Source organism: Doryrhamphus excisus, linkage group LG4 (assembly GCF_037039965.1).
Source record: "Doryrhamphus excisus strain RoL-2023G ecotype Guam linkage group LG4, RoL_Dexc_Guam_v1.1, whole genome shotgun sequence".
Lineage (NCBI taxonomy): Eukaryota > Metazoa > Chordata > Actinopteri > Syngnathiformes > Syngnathidae > Doryrhamphus > Doryrhamphus excisus.
In genome coordinates this window covers 7,966,043-7,982,586 of record NC_136360.1, presented here as the reverse complement: position 1 = coordinate 7,982,586, position 16,544 = coordinate 7,966,043, and the positions used below count along the sequence as shown (strand labels likewise).

The following is a 16,544-nucleotide window of genomic DNA, read 5'->3' as shown; positions in this document are numbered from 1 at the left end:
TTGTATATAAAGGGCACTGTAACTAGTAGATATTTAGGGTGTTCCTTGAAAAATATTCAATATGAGTTTTGTACTGTAATGTACAAAAAAACTGACATTTTGTGGTAATTTGAAAAAGTTTTGTGTCAGATTTTTGTGGTTATGTGAAAATTGGCTGTATCTGTAGTCAGATTTTCAATGAAAAGTGCATTGTAATCATCTCAGTGTGGAGTTTGAATGTTCTCCTGGTGCATGTGTGGGTTTTCTTCAGGTACTCCAGTTTCCTTTTACATCCCAAAAATATTTTTATCTCATTGGAGAGGGCTGCATCCTGAAAGGAGGGCACTTTGATATTTTTATATATTTTCAAAATGTAAAAAGGCTAAAAAAAAAAACATGACATATAATGTCATGCTTTACTATTAGTTATTAGTATCAACATTTCATTGAGATTTGTTACTCTATTATTCCAATTTTTGCTATTTTTTTGTTTTCATTTTATTTTTGCCAATTACAAACAAGCAAAGGGCCACTAATTTCCTCCAGACTGCACCCCTGCTCCAAATGGTTGTTTGTGTACCGCATACGTGCCCTGCCATTGGTTAGCCACCAGTACAGGTTGTACAATGCTTCTCACCTGGGATAGGCTCCAGCTTTGCCGGCGAAAATGCCGTGTAGTTAATTTTTAAAATGACAGATTTTGAAAGTCACTTTAAAATATTGAAAATGTTTTTACACTGTTATTAGTAGAAAACTGGCATATCTTGGGGTAACTTAAAAGCTTTTTGTGTCTCGTGTGATTTTGTATAAAAAGCCACTGTCGTTAGTAAAAAAAAAAAAATAATAAAATCTAAATCACACTTTTCGTTTTGTGATGTCATGATGCCTCGGGCAGCAGAACAGTGCCAAGCGTACAACTGCACGGTAATGGCAATCCAAGATGGCAGTGTAATGGTGGGGGTGGGAGGTGTCCCATAAAATCACCAGAGAGGGAGAATAGAGGCAGGCTGCAAAGCTATTGTCAAATGAGAGCAGACAGAAGCCACAAGGATTGTTGATTTAGTTTTTCCTTTGGTAAATAGATTGTTGATTTGCTTTGTCTTTGTGAGTGTGCGCCACATCCTCTGTGGAAGCGTAGTGTTTGGGCCGGATTAATGTCAGGGACAATCCCTCAAACTCATTTTCTTTCTCGCTGAGAATTACACTTTGTGGATAAGGGAGGAAAAGAGAAGCACACATTACCTCTCACCACCTCCCACTCTGTTTGCCATGACGCCAAAATCGGGCAACTTTTGTTTTGAATAGTTGAATTGGACAAGATACGCTGTCCTCGCTTGTTCCACAAACAAGCACTGTTGTTATGCTTCTGAGGGATAGCATAACACTGTGGGAGAGTCTGTGGATCGCCCACACGTTGATTGTTGCTCAACATGTCCGCAGTCGGTCCTTTTGGCCGTTTGTTTACGTGACATTACATGACAGTTTGGAGCACGAAAACGTGAAAACAACACCTGTGTGAATGCTGATAATGTGTAATAGTATAGTAGTTTAGTGTCTGCATGCTTGACAACATCATAACCTAAACAACAATGGTGGACCACAGCGCTGGTTTGTGTTTGGGGTCAAGGCGCATTTGCACAAGAAGGGAATAAGTCGAAAGAGACAGTACACAGAAACAGTACATGTCATATAATTCATGCAACTGCTCATCCCACCCATTATTTATGATAAACCCCACCTTGTATAATAGAAATAAATAGAAAGACTCAAACTAATCAACTAAGTCAAAGCCCACCATACACTCACTCACACACAACCAATGCAATTGCTCCTCTGCCAGCTATTAATGATAACCGCCCTCTTGCATAATTGACATAAACAAAACTAAGTCTTTAAAACTGTGCTGCTCGCGAGTCAGTGAGGAAACGTTAGCTCTTTCTTTATCAGGAGCCAATCACAAGCTATCAGCGCACTCACAACAAGCTAGTCAACCCACTGGAAATCGCAGGAGGTCGTTATATTTTATATAACACTCAAAATGTATACATACATGAGAAATATACAAACATGTAACAATATGAGTTTAAAATGAAACAATCCTCATCCCATAATGCATTGCATCTGAGCAACGCCTTCATTGCGCTGAACTTCAACCTCCCTCTGGGTTCCTCTAGCTCGCTCTGTTGGACAGGGGCAGCATTATAGCACCATCCACCCACTTTCTATGTTGCTTGTCCCCCAATTAAATGATTTTCTCAAACAAAATGCATTATGGGAAATCTTTAAAATGTAAACTGTATTGGTACATGGTTGGGCGGCACGGCGATCGAGTGTTAGCGCGCTGACCTCACAGCTAGGAGACCAGGGTTCAATTCCACCCTCAGCCATCTCTGTGTGGAGTTTGCATGTTCTCCCCGTGCACGCGTGGGTTTTCTCCGGGTACTCCGGTTTCCTCCCACATTCCAAAAACATGCTAGGTTAATTGGCGACTCCAAATTGTCCATAGGTATGAATGTGAGTGTGAATGGTTGTTTGTCTATATGTGCCCTGTGATTGGCTGGCGACCAGTCCAGGGTGTACCCCGCCTCTCGCCCGAAGACAGCTGGGATAGGCTCCAGCACCCCCGCGACCATCGCGAGGAAAAGCGGTAGAAAATGAATGAATGAATGGTACATGGTTGTATATTTTTTAGGTATACCTTTTAAGTGTTAAGTTGCTGTGCGATGAGTTTAGTGTTGTGAGACTGTTATATTGAGCAATGACCTACTGCAATTTCCCATGCAGTGACAAGCTTGTTGTGAGTTGTTCTCATGGCTCATGATTGGCCGCCTGGTCCTCATGGACCCATGTCTGCCACAACATGCTTTCTTATGACATGGACATGTGTGGCTTGTACATCACCTTGCATCGCCGAGTGGTTAGCATAGGCCACACAGTCAGGAGATTGGGGAGACCTGGTTCGATTCTCCGCTTGGGCATCTCTGTGTGCATGGGTTTTCTCGCCCAAAGAGAGCTGGGATAGGCTCCACCATACCCCTGCGACCCTGATGATAAGCGGTATAGTAACCTTGCATAACAGAAATAAATAAATAGTTAATAGTTAATGAAAATAGTTAATAAAGTCAAAGGCACAAGCAAGCGCAACCAGTTATTCATGATAACCACCGCCTTGCATAATAGGAAAAAAAATAGAACGACTAAAAATAATCCCCAAAGTCATAAGTTATTTATGGCCTACATTCACACTGCATTACAACATTCTTATGTTTAGGTGGGCCGTTACTACATCATCCAATGCTGCATTAGTGCAAATTATTTCGAGTTGCTATGTCTATGGTGCAAGGTGGCATTTAATAACTGGTGGGAGAAGCAATTGCATCACACTAATGTCGCTAGAACTATTTTTAGCGATGATACACAAATTCAAAACCATAACCATTGGAATACAAACTGTACTGCTTGTACTGTAGTGTTTGTGTACAAGGTAACATCGCCAATCCCTGACCTGGTATATGTGAATGACGGCGTCTTCAGGGGTGTTTGTATGTGAAATTTTCAAAAACCCAACTGTAGTACTTATGACATTATGACTAGAGTGTGGTTGTGTTAACATAGACTGACTTTGGTTGTGTTGTTACAGCGAAGGGGGGTGGGGGAAGCTTGGTTTATCATGAGCACAACAGATAGATCCCCACCATCAGGCCCCTCCCCTTCAACACAGATATACACTGAGCACGGGCATTGAGCCAAAACTATCAATCCATCCACTGCTATACCTCCAGACTCCAACTCTTCTACGGCAGCAAAGGAGCATGACTGTTCCGTGTATTCACGTGTTGTAGCACTAAAACGCATTTCGCTCTGAAAGTGACGCCCTTAACTTCTCAACATTACTTCTCTCCTGGCCTAGTTTTTTTTTCCTCCTTTTCTCTCTCGTCTGATCACAAACCTGTGCACCTCTTGCCCTTCCCCCACCCAAAGCTAAGCCTCTAATATTACAGGCAGCGAGGGGGCTCTGTGTGGAACGAGGTGAGCCGCTCGCCTCGCTGTGCCTTTTTGTGGGTTGCTGCCTCTGCACTGTGGTCATAGTGTGAGATGGAAGCCGCCAATGATGAAACTTGGCCGCCCTCAAACATGCGGTAGTGCTACTGAGGAAAAAACAGAATAAAATACAAATTGGTTGCTCTGTAAAACTGTAAAATATGACTAACAAGTGTTTAAGAAAGACCTAAAGAAAAATCTACCTCTATTCCGCCAGCTTTCCTCTGGGAACCTTTACAGAGGAACATCCCTCTGGTCCCCTATAGTAGCCTGGCTAACTTCCTTTTGGTCTGTCAACTTGCAGCGTATCTCTCATGCAGTTGGGTTTTTTTTGCAGCATTTTTCTTTTGTTTGTTTCTATCTTGCAGTATTTATGTAGTTACAAAAATTTTCACTTGCATCCTCACGAGGCTCGCACGGGTATGCTGGAACCTATCCCAACTGTCTTTGTGCAAGAGGCCAATCAGAGGCCCAGCCAATCACAGGGCACATATAGACAAACAACCATTCACACTCACATTCATACCTATGGACAATTTGGAGTTGCCAATTAACCTAGCATGTTTTTGGAATGTGGGAGGAAACCGGAGTACCCGGAGAAAACCCACGCATGCACGGGGAGAACATGCAAACTCCACACAGAGATGCCCAAGCGGAGATTCAAACCCAGGTTTTCCTGATACTCCTGGCAGTTGACTGTCAATGTGGAATTATCATGACTAGAGACATGTTTGTTTGGAGTTGGAGATACATATATGGTGCTGGAATTGCACTGCTGTTGACGTGTTGACGTAAGAATACAGTTATAAAAGAGTGTCAGACTCCATGTGACTCTGTGGGGAGGTAAACTGTACCGCCATCTGTCGTCTTAAGAAAGAGGCGTGGCATTATACATAAGCATTGAGTACACAAAAAAATGTAAAATGATGGTCAATGAATGCATCCCTACTGCCATACTACTTAATAGAGTCTCTCTACATGAGAGACATGACATGTTGTCTTTTCTGAATGGGAATGAAACACTGTCACTGTTTGTCAGACTGCCAAACTAAAATCATTCATTCATTCATTCATTCATTCATTTTCTACCGCTTATCCTCACGAGGGTCGCGGGGGTGCTGGAGCCTATCCCAGCTGTCATGTTGCACTAAAACAGTCTCATTGGTTTTGCAGTATTACTACCTGTATTCTGGTTCAAATATGTTTGACTTCATTTGGGCCATGGGTAAGCTGGAGCCTATCCCAGCTGGATGCAGCAAAATACCAACCATGAAATTCATTCATTCATTTTCTACCGCTTTTTCCTCAGGAGGGTCGTGGGGTGCTGGAGCCTATCCCAGCTGTCATGTTGCACTAAAACAGTCTCATTGGTTTTGCAGTATTACTACCTGTATTCTGGTTCAAATATGTTTGTCTTCATTTGGGTCACGAGTAAGCTGGAGCCTATCCCACCTGGGTGCAGCAAAATACCAAATATGAAATGATTTATGAATTTTTTGTGTCACCCTATCATCGTATTAAGATATTATCGTTATTGTGAGTCATGGATTGTGAATCATATCGTATCCTCACCCAGGTTTTTCCCCAGTGAAATTGAGTTTGATACCGATGTAGTGGTCACACAGTGGGCGAATGGTTAGCATGTACGCCACACAGTCAGGAGATCAGGAAGACCTGGGTTCTCCACTTTGGCATCTCCCATCTTTACATGTTCTCCCCGTGTGTTCCAAAAACATGCTAGGTTAATTGGTGACTCCAAATTGTCTGGTATGAATGTGAGTGTGAATGGTTGTTTGTCTATATGTGCCCTGTGATTGGCTGGCGACCAGTCCAGGGTGTACCCCCACCTGCAGTCCGAATCTACATGCTGGAGCCCGATGTAAACTGGGATAGGCTCCAGCATACCCGCCACCCTAGTGAGGATAAGCGGCATAGAAGATGGATGTAGATTTGGACTGCAGGTGGCAGTAGTGAGCATTACAGGTGGAGCTAGCAGTTAAGTTACTTGCTTGATTCCAGTCCAAATTTGCATGGGGGAGGAATGCATTTGAACATTCTACCAATTCTTATGGGAGTCGAATTGACAAACGTTAATATTTGATCAATATGCATACATAGTTGATCAATGTGGCAAACATATGCTAAGTTCCCATGTGCATCTGTTGTTAATTTACACATATAAAAGCATGACAAATGCCTGCAAGGAATTAACAGAGGACAAGGTTTTCTCCCTATTGAGCCTTTAAACATCGCATTGTGCTGCTATTGTATTTTGGGGATTAAATGACATGCTTGTCTTTTTCCTTTGCTTTGTCCCGTCTAATAACGCTCTGCTAAGCTTTTGACGTTGTCATGTGGCAGGTTAGCCCATGGAAGATGAAATGCAGTTTAATCTGCTTTGAAGAGGTCACTGGGCGCGGGTCCACCCACTTCTGTTGTGATATGTGATAGTGAGCCTAATTTAATGAATTACTAGTCAAAGAACGATGTTATATGAAAAGGTTGCAGTTATTAGTGGAAAACCGACATATTTAGGGGGTTATTCTGTCAGATTTCGTACTAAAAAGGGAACTGCAGTTACAACATATCTGTCATATTTAGAAGCTTAGTTGTTTTTCTACATCTTTCCACAAAAAGTGCATTATGAGTACAAAACTTTTTTTGAGGGGTTTCTTGTTTTGTAAAATTTTGTAAATACATTGTAGCTACAGTAGTTACTTGAGGGGTATTTTGGAAGGGTTATTTAGTGCGACTTTGAACAAAAACGTGCATATCGTTAGTGTAAAACTGGCATCTTCTGAACTTGAAAATGTGCTGTCCATTTAGCAGGATTTTGCCCCCCAAAAAGTGCATATAATTAGTAGAAATCTGACAGTTTTTGAGTTACGTTAAAAATCCCTGTTTATTTAGTACCATCTTGTACAAAAAGTGCATGTGATTAGTAAAAAACTGATAAAAATATCTTACAGTTAGTATGTAACTTAAATAGGAAGGGCAATTTTTAAAGTGTGAGATCTTTTGGGTGAAAAGTGCATAGACTTTGTGGAAAACTGACATATGTTATGTTAGTTTTGACACTTTCCAGCCAAATTAAATGAATGACAGCTCTTATACATTTCTGTTGTTTTTCAGGTCAGCAGAAATTGCATTATCTTGTTAGTCTGATGTTATTACATTATGTTTGTATTTTAAAAAAGTAGAACTATGATAATTCTCTGTTTATTGCACCGTTAGGTCAGTCACAATGAATTGCACCATGAATTGAAGTCAATTTTGCCGGTCTCAATATATTGACATGAACATGTGTGTTTGTTTTCCTCCTCTCTCTGTACAAAAACAGGCTGAATGATAAGCGATTTCATTCTGTGCATATTTCTCAACACCTGGGCGGGTTTGTTCTATCGCGGAATGAGCGCTACCGTTTGCACTACCTGCTAGCTGCACGTGTTGTTGCTACAAGTCAATCACAGAAGTGTATATGCTACTGAGCTAACGTCTGGATTGACAAACAATGTGATGTTCAGAGTATTACCAAGTTATTGCTTTGTTTTTTGCCCCAAAATTCAGACAATAACTCAACTGACATGACTCAAAATCTGAAATATTGTGATTTTTATTTCGTGCAATTTACAAAAGAGTCCATTTTATTTTCATTGTGATCTGTCTTTTTTTGTTTGTTAAATTAAATTTATTTAATTCCAATTACACTGTTAAATACTCTTGAGAAATACAAGTTATTTTCGGTATGGTGCACTTGCATTAATATGCCATATATTATCATTACTTTAATGAAAAAATTGTCTCAGTATAATGTTGACAAAAATATTATTAATTGGCAATCATTTCTAGTACAATTATCATCCAGCAAAATTTGTTACCATGCCTACACACCGCTCTCCTGCTCCACTAAAGATGTGGACCTCATATTGGGGTTTTTTTGTGATTCTTCTTCTTCCGGCCCCCCTTCCCTCCCTCTTGCTGCCCTTGTGCTTGCTCTCTTTGTCACACCCAGCTGTTACTACAAACTACTTGGAGGCCTTACAAGCCTCATTGCTAATACTGACAACGGCGCTATTCTTACTCAAAGGCCCCTGCGTCTGCTGGAAAAAGTGAAAACGGGAGATATTCTCTCAGAAAAAAGCAGATGAGCAGATGTTGTTGGGAAGCTTAATCTTGTTGATGAATGCATTCCTCCAATCTTCCTAAAAAAGAGTTGTTAGATAAATAAGTCAAGATGCCCTTTTATTTGGCTTATTTTCTGATGCATTTGCATGTGAGCGCCTGTCTTTGTGTGCACGGCATGTTTGTGAAGGTATTTATGACCCATATGTGTGTTTGTTTCGAGCGGTAACCCCATTACATTCCTAAGTCTGTCCATGAGGCTAATTAATGTGCTGTGCCTTCACTCAGGGGACACCCAATGGATTATTTACCTATATGTCCTCTTGACAGCAAATCTCCCCCCCTTCCCTTCGCGTGAACCTCTGTACAAACACAAGGCAGTTAAACACAATTTGCATACGTTGTTGTCTTCATTATGTCATATCCATCACACCCCAAGCGTTCTAACAGCCTCAGAGGTGGTCTAAAATAATATATGTGCAGTATTTATGTGGCTATAACTGGGCTACTGTTGTGTTTGCAGACAGGAAAACAAAAGAGGCACTGTCTGAACTTCCCTCCTCAAGCTCAGCCCTCGGGCGAGAAACAACAGCTGTCCAACACTTACAAATAACTTTCTATAAAGTGGGTTATTGTGCCTTTTCATGCATGTGCAATAGCATATGGGTGTTGTGCAGCCAGGTAGGTCAACGCCAGTGGGGAGGGGGGTGTACTGGACGCTTTTTAAAAAAAAAATAAAAATTAAGAGTCACCGAATTACTGATGTGTTCTTGCTTCGGTTAATGCCTCACTGTTGTGAAGTGTTTTTTCTTGTAAATGTTGCTTAAAAATATTGCCAGGATGTGATCCTCTTGAAGCCTAGGAAGCAGCCAGTTAGCAGGGAGGCGTTGGTTTTATGGTTCTCAGACCATTCGCATAGAGCACAGAAGTCAGTTGTGACACATGTCGTTTGCGGTATCTCTTTTGTTTTGCTTTTAGAATAAAATAAAAAACCATAGTTGAAATTTATAACAGCACTTTTTTGTTACATAAACATGGATGGCGCATTTCTGGTGTTAAGCAACGTGACCACAAGCAAAGCCCGTTGAAGGTTCAGAAATGTAACGTATACATGCGTGTTTTGAAAGTGTTATAATTAATCAATATACATATAAGGGATGTATAACATCGCATTGTTATATTTAAAGTAACGACAACACACGGTAATTTGCTGTGACTTGGTTAAAAGGAAAGAAGCGAGTGAGGACGTGAACCAATATATTAAAATGATGTCAGCGGGCGCGTTGCAGCCCCTTCCGCCAGCCTCCACACAGGGAAAGTCAGCGTCAGGCAGAAGGCGGGTCATACACAAAAAGCCGTGTTTTCAACAATCGACTAGTCGAGATCTCTGTCAATCAACAAAAGCCCCCTTTTCATTGGCTGAACCCCCTTGCATTTATCGTGCCATCTAGTCGAAGCCGCTGCTGTGTAATCGCAGGTAACTTTCTTACCATAGCCTTCCGCAGCGCGACCTAGTGCATGTAGTACTCTCGCGTTTTTTGACGATTCCTTCCAGCGCCACCTTGGCCATAGAGCTCAATTTTTAAATAGTCGTCGCTTTTCTTCAGACGACGTCAACGATTGCGACCCATCGCGGGTAAACGAGGCAAGTCCCTCAAAGGCGTTTGAAATCGGACACCGCTAGCGTTTGAGGCCCTTACTCACTCTTGCGCGCGGAGGGATACGTTGTTGCGTCTGACAATGTGGACGGAGGAGGTGAAGATGTCTACGAGAAGAATGAAATCATCTCCTCACTTGTAACAACAAAAAAACAGGAGAGGAAGACGCTGCGAGATTACCGACTAGGATAGATTTGTTTGCACACGGACTCGACACACTGGAGCAAACAGTGGTGGACGCGGGTAGTTGAAGAAAGCGAGCTTCCCGGGACAAAGAGAGTGGGGGGAAAAGACGTCCACGGCGCTCCAATGCGTCTCCTCATGCGCTGAAATTCTTCTAAACTTTTATGTGTTTTTACCCCCCTTCGCCGCGTTTTCTTCACCGCTGTCGGATAACCACACACTCGCAGAGGAGAGGTAAATACTCACATTCGCCATAAAGAAATTCAACAGGTTTCATTGACACCCGTTTTCGAAAAGTTTTGGGGGGGAATGCGAGCTGTAAAGTGAGGAGGGGTTGTTAGTTTTTGTCTGCTTGGACTTTAAGCAAGCTTCATCTTGTGCTACTTAGTTGCTTCCACACATTCTTGTTATACAAATGACCTATTTCACATCTATACAACCTTCATGTGCCGTTCCACCGTGTGTCTTTGCTAGTTAGCATTTTGAGAAATACAACGCAATGTTAGCGAGTTTGTTGAGCTGAACTTTATGTTGTTGGGCCTACTAGTATTCATCCCCCCTTTTTGTAAGACAAACTTTCCACAAGCTCCCCCCTTTTTTTGCCTTTTTAACACTCCTTCCTCCAGCGAGACTTAATTTTATTGCACATTTGGCAGGAAATTCCTCTCTCTAGCTCCCACCCCCACAGCCTTCCTAACTCCCCCACCATAATGCGGGTTGAACCCCAATATTGTAAAGTTTGCATGGGTCGCCATCTTTTTTTCCCTCCCCTCTTGCTTTCTAGTTCTTACTTCTGCAAACATGTGAACGCTAGTAGTTTGTTTCGAACATGCTACATTATACATATAGTACATTTGCATATGAAGTTAAACATGTTTGGAAAGGAGCAGGAAGATGCAGACTATTTATTTGTATCAACTATTATGTCTTACTTGGGTGACTTGTCAGCTTGACTTCTTGGACGCTTGTTGTCACTTGTTTGAAAATAAATCTTATTCAAAGTGAGCTTAATTTGCATTTGAGGCCCCAGTGTTTACAAGATGTTTGACTGTTTTGCTTGTGTACTTAATGTATACATGTGGCGAGTTTCCATGTTATAACAGTTTAGCATTAAATAGGCCCATTATTTATGTTTTAAGAACCATCCAAGTTGTACTTGTGTTGACTGTGTCTTTGTGACCTGGCTTCTTTGCCTTGTGTGTGGGTGGGGGGTGACAAAGACCCCCTCCACCAGTCTGCTTGCTTCAAATATTGATCCATTCGTAGGCCCAAGATGCCATTTTGTTAAAGCCCCCCCCCCTTCATCTTTCAATGTGCTCACTGCTTGAGTAACATTTGAGAAGAGTCTTTTGCACATTGTCTTAACTAAAGTTTGGGACAGGTAATGACATGGCAATGCTCTTAAGCCTTTTTACACGTGGATCAATTTGTGTGTGGTAATTTCCTTCCCCCTCTCATCTCAAGGTTAAATGAGTTCCGCCTGAGTTCCACTTGTTCTGGTCATATATAATATAGTTTTGTGTGTGTACATGTCTAAAAATGTCCCTGCAGATTTTACCCTACCCAAATCATCCTTTTTTGTTGTTGTTTTCATACCATCACTTTGTGCTAGTGCTACATTACAAAAGGGGCTGTAAAACCACACCACCTGTTGGTGTCCGAGTGCCTCTATATTACCGCTGTGTTGCCCCCCACCCCCTTCCTGCTGGCCTCACACTCACAGAGCCTCAGAGTCGTAATGCAAAAAAAAAATCCAGCAATTGACAGTGTCATTTGACAAGCTTCTTTTCCGCGTTGACATATGGTAATTTGGTAATGGTGTGTTTGCATACAGTCATTAGCTCTGCCTTTGGCCTCTATTTTCTTGGGCTAACAATGGTCCCAATTATGTCTGTAATTGTAAATGTACTATGTTGCCTTTCTTGTGCTTTTTGATCGACGTACGGCTGTGTGGTTTGCTGGAGTTGTGGAAATGGAGAAGAAAAAGAAGCAGGGACTGTTGTTGAAATTCTTTACAAAAGGCAGCGTCTTCATCAGCACTGTATGATGACAAAACAGAATAATTACATTAATTGGAATAAGACTAAAATTAACCCCGGATTTGTTCATATTTCAGTAATATGCTGTAGGCCATCACACAGACTTTAAATGCACAGACAATGCCTTAAGTAACCATATAGCGATCATAGATGCATGGAAAAATAAGTAAACTTATAAGATTAAGATTAAGATATGCCTTTGAGATGCAAGATGACTTTTCTGTCTTTCTGCTGCTTTACTTTACTTGTACCGAGTATTCTCATCACAGGACATGTGTATAGTAGGCATGAGCGATGTGGCCTAAAAAGATATATTGCCATATATATTACATATTGTGATGATTGCTATACAGTGTATCATGAAATTAGGGGTGTCACAACATGCCATAAGATCTCATTAGATTTCCCATTTAGAACTAATGTCTCCTGGACACCAAGGCTAAGACGAAATGAATCGCACAATACAGTATATAAAAAAAACTTGATAATTTTGCTGGCCTCTATATACTACCATGAGCATGTAGAGGCAGAGACAGGAAGAGGATTCACTCTGCATTGTGCATTGGTTTCAGCACCTTGGCACATTTGTCCCATTAACAACGGCATGAACTTAGTCTGTTTTGGTGATTGAAAGCGGGTCTTGCGAGCATACACACAGAGTGCAAAAGAGTGTAACGTAGTAGAAATTACATTAGTAGTTGCAATATATTCTTTTACATTTTCCCTTTTTACTTTTATTAAAAGTAATGTTAAAATCTTGTCTTGTTCTCATAGACTTAATTTCATTTGTCCCATCTTGTGACACCCCTACAAGAAATATATTGTAGTAGAAGCACATCAAAACAGTTGACAGATTCCAAAGTGTCTTTATTTGGCTGCTGACCTTGGCAGTATTGTATTGTCATTTTTGGACGTTTTCGCTCAATGTGATTTCAGCTAGGCATTGGCTAATCTGTACCAAGGCTTTATTTTTCTGTTTTCGCCACTCTACATTTAAGATAGCTTGGAAATTAGCTTAGCTATTACTTGTCCTCTTTTATTGATAGTGACTTTTGCAGGAATTGTCATTTATTTGGTGCTATGGATTAGTAACATTGAGGAGTGACTCCACACATACAAGCTATGTTACATTGATGTGTTGCAGCCGATCGCTGTCCATGTTGCATTATTGCAATAGAATTCTAGTCTGTTGTAGGACAAATTTACATGGTTGCCATCGTATACCGTTTATACCTCCCATTCCTTGTGTACAGAATGGCCAGCTCTGCATTGCACTACTTAACTACCAGGACACACGCTTTGACAGCTTATTGTTGTTGTAGCAACATTGTGCTGAGCAGCCAGGACAGGCGGCACATGTACCACTTGTGTTGCTAGGCTAAAGTTGTATGGCATTTCAGGTTCTGTGGTGGTTGTATTTATCCTCTGCCATCACTGGTGCAGTTTGGTGCTTGCATCACAAAATGTGTTTTCCAACCAGTATGACTTTAGGGGTATTCAACTTCTTGTGGTTAAACTGTAGTTGTTTGGTGGGGGGAAAAGCAGCATATTCTTGTTTTTCATGGTAGTACATCATCAGTCCAGAGAAAAATGTAAATAATACTAAAAACAATTCTTTTAAAATACATAGCAACACCTTGTTTTAAATTAGGAGTGCCTAGGTTGGCAATAATAAAAGTTGTTTGTTATACAAGATAAACAGCTTTGGTATCATGTGGATGTGTAATATGTTGTAAGTTAGGGGTAGTTGATCTGTTTTCGTAAGGAAAGCATCATGCATTGACATTCTCAATGTGTTTTGTTTTACTATGCTAAGCTATGTCACATGTGCTTGTGAGTGCCATTATCACTATTACTATTATTATTAAAGTCCTGTATGTGCAAATCTCTCTCGTAGGGTTTGTTAGAGACTGAAGGTTATGAACGAGCAGCAGCAAAGAATGGCTGCAGTGGGAACTGACAAGGAACTCAGCGACCTCCTGGATTTCAGCGCGGTAAGAGAGCGGGAGTGCAGTCTTTCCTATAAGGGGTGGCATTTGGGAAGAGAGGGGTGACACAGAAGGGAGATGGAGGTCTCTGCGATTGAATGAAGTTTCTTTTTTTTTATATATCTTTTTTTCTTCAGGAGTATGGAGATTCCTCCAGGTTGCTAGCATAGCAAACAAATATCACCAAAGGTGTCCCAAGAGTTTTTGAGGAAATGAGGCATTAGCCTTTGTCTGCTGTAGATGAGTTTCTCTAAAGAGATGTTTTCCTGAGACACAATCTACAATTTGGACTTTCGGAGTTTTGTTTCAATGCATGTCTTAATTTAACTTTGCTCGTTTTCCCCCCGTCCAGATAATTTAATTGCAGGCAGGCTCAATGACAGCTTCTGAGTAGTTCCAAATTGTTGCCCTTAATAGTGCAGTTAATCAGTATTAACTCATGATATGTTATGACAGTCGGCCACTATCCTTTTGTCATTGCAGTTGCTTTGGAAAGGCCTTTTGTGTACATAGATTATTCATGGAGCTCCCCTTTTTCGGCTCACAGTCCACTTCTGAGAAAAAAGGAGGAGCACTCCTCCCAAAGGGAGGATCTCATTAAACAGTGGAATTTGCGATCAAAATGTTCACATTGATCGACTGCCAATTTGTAACAGCAGATGTTCCTGTCTACTAAAAATATGACATTGATAATTGGGTGAGAAACCATCAGGGGGTTGTACAAACAAGTTTCCCCCCCCCTCCTGTCGGCTGACTTGAGAGCCATTGCAAAGGTTGGAAGCGGAAGAAAGCAGCACTCTGATTGCTGTTATGAGACCTCAAGAAATCAAAATGCTTTGCGTCGATCTTGTATGTTGTTACGCCAGCTTGCGCTCTGATTTATAGTGGAAAAGAGTTTGGTTTATTTGCTTCAGACTGGCACATAATGCCCCAATGAGCTGAGTGACAAGTGCATGTGATGCTGTTATTAGTGGAAATGGGATGTGTGAAGTGTGCCTTATTTGCTTTTGTTAGTTAATTCTGTCGTTCCCCTTTTGTCATCCTGCAGATGTTTGCGCCTCCAGTAGCCAACGGCAAGAACAGAACAATGACCCTTGCAAGCAGTCAGTTCAGCGGCTCAGGTAAGCACTGACATGTTAAACACACAAATGTAACTAGGGCCCTATCAAATCTCCCCCCCCCCCCCCCCCAAATAGTTTTTATTTTTAAATCAGTTTCGTTTTCATTTTTTTTATTCTGTATTTTATTTTTTACACTTATTTTATCACCATACATTGTGTGAGTGAATGGATCAACACTTAAATAAAGGCAAAAAACCCTTACCTTTATTGATACAATAATTCATCATTGGACAATTTTGCCCAGTATTTCAGAAACGGATGCTACAAAATTCTCAACAAACAATTACATTCATGCTTGTGGTTAAAGAAGACGTAGTTGCAGTGTAATAGGTTTTTTTTTCTATGAGACTTTTATTTTGGTACCACTATTAGACAAAATGTATGCCACTTTTATTATGAAGGCCGGTCATTGGTGTGTGAAAAAAAAAATCTGCTCTTATTTTAAAGGCTGCACGTTTGATGTGTGTGTGTGTGTGTGTGTGTGTAAATGTGTTTTGACTGTTGCTAAGTGAGCTAGCTATCCAAGTGCCTCTTGCAGCTGCGGCTGTCGTCCCTGTTTTCACGTGTGACATTAGCGGCCATCCTAAAACGCTGGGCTACACTAACGGAGTACCTAAAGTTTTTTCGCCGATGTATCTGGTTGCCGCCTCGACATGCTTACTTTAGGTGGGGTTGTTCAGTGTTCGTCGGACATGCTGCTATGAATGACTGTTCTGCTTGGAGAATATTTGTCCACACCAACGTTCCTTCTCATGGTTACAGCATTTCATTCACACTGTCAATTTCTGTGAGATTCGGCGTTTAACAGTAGATTCCCTTTTATTGGCCAATTCCGTTAATGTGGAAATTATAGCGCCCTAGTTTTAACATTGGTAATTAATTTGTCTGGGTTTTCCTGCAGATGTTTGCGCAGAATACAGGTCAGTTTATTTTGATCTTGCGAAATTTTTTTCAACTGTTCTTGATGATATATCTCTCTACGTTAATTAAATTCTCATTCATTCAATGGCATTCAATATAAATTTGTAATTGAGCTGACCTTACCATTGGAACTTGAGCACCTTTTTATGGTGATTGATAATGGGATACATTGTGGTTGTCTGCGGCCATGTATTTATAGTTTGGGATGGTTCTGAATGCTTGGTTTCAGAGTTTTTTCGAACATTGGCTTACTGTGATATACTTATATGGATGTGCCCAGGTACAAACTGTAGGCCTGTCCTCTGCTGCACTGTTTTGTCTTGGAAGTGTGACCAATCACTCGGAATGGGCGTGCCCGGAGGCAGGTCGTTGGTGGAATAAAATTAAACAGACAGTTGTGAAAATCCAAGGAAATACAGATGTAATAGGTGCAGTTTCTGGAAGATCTGTAAGCTTTCTGTGCAGGTTATTGTGTGTAGCTGCTCCGTAGGC

The 16,544-nt window shown here is 41.1% G+C and overlaps 1 protein-coding gene across 4 annotated transcripts in view; it reads left to right on the top strand.

Annotated features, from left to right (window-relative positions):
- The first annotated feature begins 9,598 nt into the window (after positions 1–9,598).
- Positions 9,599–16,544, top strand: part of tcf3b (transcription factor 3b) — a 31,514-nt gene continuing 24,568 nt past the window's right edge. For 2 of the 4 annotated variants that reach the window (XM_058074084.2, XM_058074085.2), the window contains exons 1-3: positions 9,599–10,217; positions 13,920–14,016; positions 15,059–15,131. In XM_058074084.2, the coding sequence (XP_057930067.2) occupies positions 13,942–14,016; positions 15,059–15,131 (148 nt within the window). In that variant the 5' untranslated portion in view covers positions 9,599–10,217; positions 13,920–13,941. The remainder of the gene's footprint in view (positions 10,218–13,919; positions 14,017–15,058; positions 15,132–16,544) is intronic. The other 2 variants (XM_058074083.2, XM_058074086.2) reach the window with 2 other exon arrangements.